This window comes from Sycon ciliatum, chromosome 12, assembly GCF_964019385.1.
Source record: "Sycon ciliatum chromosome 12, ocSycCili1.1, whole genome shotgun sequence".
Taxonomy (NCBI): domain Eukaryota; kingdom Metazoa; phylum Porifera; class Calcarea; order Leucosolenida; family Sycettidae; genus Sycon; species Sycon ciliatum.
In genome coordinates, this window is record NC_088654.1 from 336,843 (window position 1) to 347,500 (window position 10,658).

General features: G+C 48.4%; 2 protein-coding genes across 2 annotated transcripts; one reads left to right on the forward strand and one right to left on the reverse strand.

The window, feature by feature from the left end:
- Positions 1-3,663: 3,663 nt before the first annotated feature.
- LOC135828689 (uncharacterized) lies at positions 3,664-5,481 on the forward strand. Its single transcript, XM_065341110.1, has one exon. It carries the CDS (start codon positions 3,664-3,666, stop codon positions 5,479-5,481), a length of 1,818 nt encoding a protein of 605 aa, XP_065197182.1.
- A 2,428-nt stretch (positions 5,482-7,909) lies between these two features.
- On the reverse strand, positions 7,910-9,076 carry LOC135828690 (piggyBac transposable element-derived protein 4-like). The gene has a single exon (XM_065341111.1). It carries the CDS (start codon positions 9,074-9,076, stop codon positions 7,910-7,912), a length of 1,167 nt encoding a protein of 388 aa, XP_065197183.1.
- Between the last annotated feature and the right edge of the window lie 1,582 nt (positions 9,077-10,658).

Below are 10,658 nucleotides of genomic sequence, written 5' to 3' on the forward strand. Positions count from 1 at the left end.
CAACACTGAAATGGTGTGAGTGAATATGGAAGTCATCGCGCTGTAGCCACATGTAGCAGTACAAGTACAACATGGCCAGCAATCGAGGACATCTGAGAGTTGTAATTTTTGTACTCCTCCGAGGTGTGATTTTTGGCGTGCTGGGCCAAGCACAAGGAAGCCATCTACAAAAAAACTGCAGAAAATGGTTGTTGTTTGATCCTTTGGTGTAATCTTTGTTTCTAGTCGAAGCTAGTTGCTGTTTGGAGCAGAAACGCTGAAATTGACTATTTTCTGCATGTACTCATACATGTACTCATGTACTCAGGCATGCAGTCTCACTCGTATTTTAGCTCTTTTTCTGGAATGGATGCTGCTCTGCGCCCCTTGGTGAACATTTCCTGCGCTCGTGGAGCAGCTGAAAAGGACCACTGGTATGTCTGGTTCCTGGTTTGAAAGTGGAGAGTCGACTTTTGTGCCTTGAAAAAGGAGTAGAGAGCGATAGAGGTACGTCTGTTGCTTATTTTTGAGTGCTCCTCGTACATTTTTGATCGTGATAGAAATTCTCAGACCAAAGTCAGACCAAAGTCAGCGCGATGATGGTCGTACAGTTTTCTTGTGGATTTTTTAGTTGTTTCATCTCGTATCTATGTCAGTATCGTGATGGTGAAGTGGAGAGGGTGATTTTCTTCCTCTAGGCTTCGTTCGGCCGACTTTGCTTCGTCCTCGTTGAAAAGTGATCCTGAAAAAAAGGTCGATTCGAAAAATTATGTTGATTTTCAATGTACGTGATGACATGCCATTGCGGGCTATGGTACGTGTTGCACATCGCGATCGATCGATTTCTTTTTGAGAATTATTTCAAGATCGCCAATTTATTTGAATTTATTTAGCAGTCAACACGGTCTCCTATCAGCTTTCACAGGCGTCTGCTTTTCTCAAAATGTCGTCGAAGTCACACGTATAGCTTTCGAAGTCATGGCGTTGGGAATGAGTCTATGTCAATGTCGTTTTCGTCAAATGGTGAGAGTAAATAATTGTAGGAAATGCTCATTTCGCTAGAAAGTTCAAGAATCTATTTCTTCATTTATTTCTTATTTGTCTAAAGTCACTAACTAACTTACATTAAAATTACAGTCTTCTCAGATATTTATTTACCGGTTTTCATTCCGTTTGGCTATTGCAGACGCTCGTTTGTAGTGTGTGTCTCATACTACGTAACTGTTTCTACGTACCGGTAACTTCTTCAGCGGACACAGATACGTGTAACGTGTGCACGTATAACTTGTTCTACATACGCGCGCACCCCTTTGTGTGCGCATGCTGTTCCTATTTTGCTATGCTCTTGTAAAATGAAATCATTCTTGTTTTCGAGTTATCTGGCATCCATTGCTTGGACTTCTTTGGAGCGAATAATTATTGAAGGGAAGAGTCAAGATGTATTCTCTTGTTGGAATAATGAGCATGAGCCTGATGTCAGTGATGAGGATATAAATTAGTTAATCCTCCAGTTCCCACGGAATTCGTATGTTGAGAATTTCGTACATGGTCCTTCGAGCTTCAACACGAGCCCGAGAAATTTGATTTGTGATTATGGCCGAGACGGAGTCTGAGTATCAGCCAAAGACGACAACAGTGTCGGTCCAACAGTTAGTTCGATTGCGTGGAGCACATCGGTCAGCTGCCTCCAAATTGGTATCTAGAATCGATGATTTTGTGGAGAGGATTTCCTATGTTACGAGGAGCTCACCCGAGTGGCAAGGGGAAGATCCCAGCGTAAATGATAGAGAGGATAGTGCCTTGGACCTGAAGAAACTCCGGGAGAAAGTGGATTTGCTGGGTCGCTTGGACTCCCAAATTTTGGACGCCATCGAGGACGACGACATTGAATCTGAAATTTGTGATGCAGCGGATTATCTTATGAAGTACGAGTCCCGCATCGGCAGGGCTACGCGAGCCATTTCAGATGCAAGTCAACTGTTGGAGAATATCGCCAGTGTACGGGCTTCCCAATCCTCACAGCCAAAGTCACTGTCACCCGTTTCCGGAAAGGATGAGTGCTGCACAACAAGCAAGGCCAAGGGCAATCTGGACAGTCGGGAATCAGCTCCAGATGAGACTGGTGAGGACTCGCCAGTTGTCGCCCCGTGTGTCTCGCGTTCCAGTGTAGTATCTAGTACGAGTGCCAGTAGTGGAAGCAGCTTCCACCACCGGATGAAGCTGCCCAAGCTCGAGATTCCTAAGTTCAGCGGTGACATCCGAGCTTGGTCCTCGTTTTGGGACATGTTTGGGTCGGCCATTGATGGCAATGACACCCTGGATGACGTTGATAAGTTCAACTACCTAAAGTCCTTGGTAGTGGGAGAGGCACGAGAGGCAATTGCCGGATTTCCCCTGACAGGAGCCAACTACAGGGCTGCAGTTGACGTCCTCAAGCAACGATTCGGCAACGTCCAGGTCATTGTCGCCAGCCACATGGAGAGCCTCTTGAATGTTGCTTCTGTCACCAGCGAGGATGATGTAACTGGCCTCAGGAAGCTATACACCACCGTTGAGACACACATTCGTAGTTTACAGTCCCTCGGGATGAGTCGCAAGTCTTATGGATCCCTGTTGACGTCTGTTTTGATGTCCCGATTATCCGCAGAGTTCCGGCTCATTGTCAGCCGCAAGATTGTCGGGACTGAGCAGCATTGGGAGATCGGTGAGCTGCTATCGGCTGTCCATCTGGAGCTGTGTGCCAGGGAGCGAGCGGCACCGGCAGCTAAGCCAACCAGCCCGATAGCCCAACCCAGAAAGTCCGCACCAGCCACAATGTCAACACTCTACACTGGTGCGCCTGAGCAACTGAAGTGCTTCTTTTGCATTGGTAGTCAAACTGCCGGGAGATGCGTAACAGTGACGAATGTTGCCACCCGTAGACAGATCTTGAGGAAGCAAGGCAGGTGCTTCCGATGCCTCAAACGCAATCACATGGCAAAGACCTGTCCGAATGCATACTCTTGTGTCAAGTGTGGTGGGAGCCACAACGTAGCCATATGTAGTGGCGAGAGGCAGCAGAAGGCAGAGATGAACACGCAGGCTGTTGCTGCGAATGCTTCCATGGACCCTCGCAGACAGGAATCAGTATTGCTACAGACCGCCAAGGCCGTGGCTTATAATGTCACACAGTCCGATCGCAGCGCCGCTATCCGACTGTTGATGGACGGCGGCAGCCAACGGACGTATGTTACGAGCGCTCTCCGTGACGCTTTGCAACTGCCGGTCCTGGATCAACGTAAGGTCATCATCAAGGCGTTCGGCCAGGACAACACAACGTCCCAAGTAGTTGATGTAGTTCAACTTGGAATCCGAGTCCCCGACGGCGAGGACATCACGGTACAAGCCTATGCTGTGCCGCTATTGTGTGACCCGATTACTGGCCAATCCATGCACACGTCAGTGGAGTGCTGTAGTCACCTCGATGGATTGGCGCTAGCCGACACCAGATATGACACAGGTACTCGATCAGTGGACCTGCTAATCGGCGCGGACCTCTACTGGACTATTGCAACGGGTAACATCATCTGAGGTGCCGACGGACCTGTGGCCATTGAGACAAAGCTAGGGTGGGTCCTATCCGGTCCAGCCACCAAACTTCCCACGCCAGAAGATACCAGTGCACTGGCCACGCACGTCTTCTCCATGAGGGAGAGAGTGCCAGCGGCAGCCTGGCGTCATTTTCCTGGCAAGGACAATCCAGCGGACGTCGCTTCCAGGGGAACCACGCTACCTGAACTTGCGCTGGACGAGAAATGGAAATGTGGGCCAGCATGGCTGGAGACATCTGACGGACAGGACATCAGCGCTAGTAGCATGCCCGAGGAGTGCCGTGCAGAGATGAGCAGAAGAGAAATGGAAGTCGTCGACAACTCAGCCGCCTTACTGACAACGACACATCCATCGTCAGACATCGGACTGGTCATCGACTGTACCCGATTCAGCAATTACAACCGACTTCTGAGAGTGACAGCTACAGTGCTGAAGGCCATACAGCGCTTCAAGTCTAAACGGCAAGAGAGTGAGAGCGAACTCACGGCTGGAGATTTAGATCTCGCCGAGAAGCTGTGGATCAACCAACTTCAACTTGCGCTCCCGTCTCATCAGCACTACAAGTCTTGGCAGGCAGAATTCGGTCTGTTTGTGGACAACGGTCTCATCCGCTGCGGTGGCCGACTCCAGAACTCTGATTTGCCTCTGACAACCAAGCACCCGTACTTTCTGCCGAAGGATCACCACGTGACTGACCTGATTGTTAATGAGTGCCATGCCCGAGTGATGCATGGTGGGGTCAAGGCCACACTAACGGAGTTTCGCGCACGTTTCTGGCTCGTGAAGGGACGTCAACGGATATGTCAAATTATTCACAGCTGCAGAACTTGTCGTCGCCACGACTCGAAGCCATACACAGGACCCAAAGCACCTCCGCTACCAAGATTCCGGGTAGAGCAGACTACTCCATTCAGCTACGTGGGAGTTGACTATGCCGGACCACTACACATCCGGAATGAGAATGGTCCAGCCAAGGTTTGGATATGCCTGTTTACGTGCTGCACGACTCGAGCAGTTCATCTAGATGTCGTTAGTGAAATGTCCACGTCGGCGTTTATGTTGGCATTTCGGCGCTTGTCCGCCCGATTTGGAACGCCAGCCAGTGTAATTTCCGACAACGCAGCAACTTTCAAGGCCGCAGCGCGGAAATTGGTCAACTCAAGGGTCAACTGGCTATTTAATGTCGAGAAGGCACCGTGGTGGGGTGGGATATTCGAGCGCCTAATCAAGTCGATGAAGGGCTGCTTGAAGAAGGTCATTGGCAACGCGCATTTGTCTTTAGATGAATTGCAGACTATTCTGATGGAAGTGGAGAGAACTCTGAACTCGAGGCCACTAACGTATGTATCGTCGGAAGACACCGAGAAGCCCCTCACCCCCAGCTACTTGCTATGTGGGCACCGATTGCATGGTCAGGCGGATGAGCTTGTGCCCCAAATGGACCCGGACTTTGACTTAACTCCAGGAGACGCCAACCGGCGACTGGCATACCTCGACAGCATCCTCACCCATTTCTGGAGTCGATGGCGACGGGAGTATTTGGTTGACCTTCGCGACAGCCATCGCAGCTTGCAGATTACAGCCGGGGACGCGGTGTCACTTGATGATGTGGTGATAATTGAGGACGAGTCAGCCAAGCGATGTCAATGGAACCTTGGAAGGGTCCATGAGCTGCACACGGGAAGAGACGGGCAAGTTCGTGCCGTTACGCTTCAGATGGGTTCAGGCCGGAAGCGCCATTACTTGAAGAGACCAGTCCAGCACCTCTATCCCGTAGAGTTGTCTAACAGTCAGCAGGTTGACGTTGAGCAGCATGAAGACGCTCCAGCACGCCGACCAAGATCGCAGAGACGTGCAGCTGCTCACGCAAATGAAATGAGACAAGCGCTGATCACTAATAACTGCATTTAATTTGGGTCTACTCACAATTGTCCATAACTGTCCAATTGGGGGGAGTGTAGGAAATGCTCATTTTGCTAGAAAGTTCAAGAATCTATTTATTCATTTATTTCTTATTTGTCTGAAGTCACTAACTAACTTACATTAAAATTACAGTCTTCTCAGATATTTATTTACCGGTTTTCATTCCGTTTCGGTATTGCAGACGCTCGTTTGTAGTGTGTGTCTCATACTACGTAACTGTTTCTACGTACCGGTAACTTCTTCAGCGGACACAGATACGTGTAACGTGTGCACGTATAACTTGTTCTACATACGCGCGCACCCCTTTGTGTGCGCATGCTGTTCCTTTTTTGCTATGCTCTTGTAAAATGAAATCATTCTTGTTTTCGAGTTATCTGTCGTCCATTGCTTGGACTTCTTTGGAGCGAATAATTATTGAAGGGAAGAGTCAAGATGTATTCTCTTGTTGGAATAATGAGCATGAGCCTGATGTCAGTGATGAGGATATAAATTAGTTAATCCTCCAGTTCCCACGGAATTCGTATGTTGAGAATTTCGTACAATAATTGCATCGCAGCTCAAAGAAACGATTTGGTGACCCATGCCGCTCGTCAACATTTACCACACTTTCGACACGTCCACTCCATATCGATACGAGGAAGAACTCGTTTGGTGTAAACCAGAGTATCGACATGAGTGAGTTGTCATTTTTCGTGCTTTCGCGCGGAATATTTCTTCGAGTTCATAGTGAGTTTTTCCAGGCAGCGCTCGAGCGCTCATACGGTAAGACGGAAAACTCCCCAGGGCGATCACCAGGATTGTAAATCTTTTTGAACGGACTGTACACATGCGCGCGCATACACAATACTAGGGATAAAATGGGTGTACCGGTACACGGGTATCTGCTACTTGATCAAATGGGTGTACTGGTACACGGGTATCTGCTACTTGATCAAATGGGTGTAACGGTACACGGGTATCTGCTAGTTGATCTCAGGTAGAGGGGACGGCTCGATACCGGGACGTTTTGACAGCCAAATTTGTATAGATCCAAACCGATCATCAGCGTTGATTTTTCACTCGAAATATGTTTGTGGAAGGAAACTGGCATGTTGAAGTTTGCTCTGAGGCCAGAGTCATTCGAACTGAGCCGCTCCTTTGTGTTGACCCATTGCCTCCAAGTTGCCCAATTTTTCGCTTCAAAAAAGTTCAAATCAGAGGTGGCTCCAAACCGGACACGTTATAGAGTGCACGTCAAATTCACTCTGGGTCTGAAATTAGGTAATTGCTATCGCTCCACGACGACCAGTACAGAGTAACAATAAGCCTTGTGTGTGCTTCCATTAGTTTTGATTGGTATGCGGTGCTTTATTGGCGAGAGGCGAGCCGCTGTTTACCTGCGACAAGCAGTTGATTTTTCGAAAGTCGTAAAACTCAAGTCGCAGTGCGAAGCAACACATCAAAAACTCACCTGCTTGATATGACGCTTCTGGTCATCGCAGAGCCATGAAATTTTGGCTCGGAGTATAACACATCGTAGTCTCACTGTGACATATGTTTTCTAATCAAAATACCAAGAGAGAAAGTGAATATTGAGTCCGTTCCGGTTTGCAACCGGTGTCCTATTTGAAACCGTCCCCTCTACCGTTAGTAAAAGGGAACCCTTTTTGGATGTTGATTATCCTATCAGTACGGAATAACACCGCTGGGACCGCATATTGCAGGCGGTGACGACCCTGGAGGATCTAGGCGACACAGTATTACACAGCGCCAGGCGCCCAACATCTACTCCCACCTGCTAGGTGGGAGTCCCTTTTGCATCAACTGTCGCACCGGAAAATGTTGGTGGCGCAAGGAGCAGCTTGTCGTTTGGAGTGACAAGTGATCACCGCTGCTTTTCCTTGTCAGAGCAAACAATACACTTTGTTCTGCGGTGTTGGGAGTGTTGAGGTGTTGTACTATCTGCCGTTGTATAGTGGTTGCTCATTGGGGACGTAGCTCGCTGTTTTATCAGCGCTTGTAATTTGGCTATTTTCAAGACGATCATTTGTGGCATCAAGGGATGATGGCCCTCGTCTTCTAGGATGCTGGCGTGGCTAAGTGGTGCTGCCTTTTAACCCTTTGTGAGTCCACTGGTTTCGGAGAAAATGACCAAATTTTCCATTCCGACAATAATCCCCTGTAACTCCACAGTTTTTGAGAATATGTAATTAGAAGTTGTGTTTTTCTGAATGGAATCGTTCGGCTGAATCCAAAAAACTATGTTAGAATGTTGCCATGGTTACCAATGTTGCCATATTAGGCACATATTGTCATAATCAAGTGTATAGCCGCGTTATTTACAGAGCGCACCATAGGAAGGAAATGAAACCATACTTTTATGTACAAATATACAGTAGACAAGATAGAAACTCACAGCACTGAGATAAGATATCCTTCACGGGAAGTGGCGTGCATGGTAAGCGGCGTAGCAGTCGTGGTCGCTCGTGATGTGGAGGTGAACATCGCACGTAGTGCAGTAGGTTACACACTGGTGCTGCTTGTTACCCACTTCTGTGCAGTTTCTGCAGTTCTTCCTTTTCCTCACTCCAGGTATGTGAAGCTGAGCAACAGGAACCTGGACATCCTGCGGAACAGGCACTGGGCGATACGAGCGCTTCGGTGGCGGTGCATGCTCATCAATCGATGACAGCTGCCGGATGAGGTTACAGCGGAAATCCGAGTGCTGCAAGTTGCATCGTCGACTTATCACCCCTGGATGCTGGCTCTGCCACAAGTGAAAGAGGCGGTATGCATTGACAGCGCACACGTCGACCATATCCAAGAAGAGACTCTTCCAGTATTTCTTCGTTTTGCGAAGCACACGGTGCGTTTCGATCAGCTGATCGAACGTGTCGACTCCACCCATGCTGCTGTTGTAGTCTCTGATGCACATTGGCCTCTGCACTTCCATTTGCTGGTGTGCACCATCAATCTTGACATTTCTTGTTACTGTGTCATGCTCATGGCCCTGATGTATGTTGCTGTACATTGACACACACCGCTTGTCCTTCCATTGCTGGTACAGGTGATCTCCGTTGCGAACATAGCGTGTTGCACCTCGCTCTGCATGTTTCTCGAACTGTTTCATGTCGGTCCGCAATACGGCTGGAAATCCAGTGCGGTTCGCGCGGACGGTGCCAACCAACGATATTTGCTTGGTACGAAGAGATGTGGCCAGGGTTTCGGAAGTGTAAAAATTGTCCGTGTAGATCACACTTCCGGCGCGCACGTCACTGACCAGCCGCATCACCACAGCATGAGTCAGGCCATTTTCACCTCCAGGTTGCTGGCCTGTGTAAACTTCAAAGTTTACAACAATGGAGCTTTGGGCGTCGCAGGCAGCGAAGACCTTGAAGCCCCATTTGACGGGCTTTTTGGGCATATACTGCGTAAAAGGAGCGCGTCCCTTGCACTTGACCATGCGCTCGTCAACACTAACGCACTTGCCAGGGATGAACAAACGCTTGCAGGCCGCCTGCAGATGGTCGTGAAGGTATCGCACCTTACGAAGTCGATCATTTATATCCTCTGCCCTGAAGTCCACAATCTTGATGAAGCACATCAGCGCTAAGTACCTCTGGTAGGTTCGAATCATGCAGCGTGCATAGTTTCCGTTGTACAACGACGTAACGCGCCAGTAGTCCCTCGTCGCAGGCAGAGGATGAAATCCCTGGAAGAAGAGAAATGCAAGGAGGCCGTAAAACTCATTACGGTTGGTCTCCTTCCACACACCATCCGTCTGGTACGTCTTTTTTTCAGCGATATGCTCGTGCGCATACAAATTTGTAAACTTGACAATTGAATCCACAACTTCGTCCGGGAAATATAGTTTGAAGAAATCAAGTTCACATGTTGGAGCGAAATTATCAGGTAGGTTCAAACCAGTGCCAGTTATGTTGAACTCAGGTGTATTGGTTTGCAGCTGGTCAACATCATCATAGCCACTACAATTTTCGTACTGTATACCACGTCCTCGTCCTTGCCCTCTTGCAGCTCCGCGTCCTCGCCCTCTTGCAGCTCCACGTCCTCGCCCTGTCGCAACTCAATGTCCTCGCCCTGTCGCAGCTCCACGTCCTCGCCCTCTTCCACGCGCGGGGACACCTACTGCTTGGCCTCTGCCTCGTCCAGGGCCACGTCCACGAGCAGCGACGGGAACAGGAATAGCGATATCAAAAAGTATTCTTTCTAGACCAAAGAGTGGTATATTTGATAACATTTAATAACGATAGAAATTTTTACGATACTTCTCCAGACGTTTCGTTGTTCTGAACAACATCGTCAGTGGATAAAGAAAGATTTCTTTATCCACTGACGATGTTGTTCAGAACAACGAAACGTCTGGAGAAGTATCGTAAAAATTTCTATCGTTATTAAATGTTATCAAATATACCACTCTTTGGTCTAGAAAGAATACTTTTTGATATTACAATGAGAGTGAATAATCAACGGCTTGTCCACCAACTCAATAGCGATATCGTCAGCCGAATCGGATCCTATTTGCTCCAAGTCGGAAAAGAGATCGTCATTCAGGCGATCTTCCTCGTCAGACGAAATAAAATCGTTGTCCGAGTCGCCTACCTCGTCGCCTGAAGAGCAAGCGATATCCTCTACTGGGAGATCTGCTTGGTCCGCGTCTTGTATTAGGCGAAGCGCCTCGTCTGCATCCATCGCTGGATAAGTCCAAATTCTAATTTTGACATAATTGCAAAGGCTCTTTCAAAGCGTGCTATCAAAAAAAATTTAGTGGCGACCTACATCATGTTTAGTACCTACGTCACGGAAATTTTCTCAGGTACGCGGTGGTGAAGTCTCGGCGCGATGCGGTAAACCAGTCAAGCGCGACGATCAAAAATGTGACGCGCATTTGAAACGAGCGAAATCGCTCGTTGAGCGCACAAAGGGTTAAGAACTCTTCTAAGGTGAGCTTATGTTGGCTTGATGGAATTTTGTTCGTAGCTTGGTCTTTTACGCTGTGCCGTGGCTCGTTTGTAGACCCATTAATTATGCCAATATTGGGCCAATATTGAGCGGTATGCCAATTTCATGGTTACCTTCAAAAGATTTTGCACGGGCTTTGGGACGTCGATCTACACCCCAAAGCAAACCTACCTGCAACATTTGAGCGAAATCTGAGAGATCGACTT

Excerpts from the sequence above, each read along its gene's own strand:
- LOC135828690 (XM_065341111.1), bottom strand. The coding sequence starts at position 9,076 with ATGTGCTTCATCAAGATTGTGGACTTCAGGGCAGAGGATATAAATGAT.
- LOC135828689 (XM_065341110.1), top strand. The coding sequence starts at position 3,664 with ATGAGGGAGAGAGTGCCAGCGGCAGCCTGGCGTCATTTTCCTGGCAAG.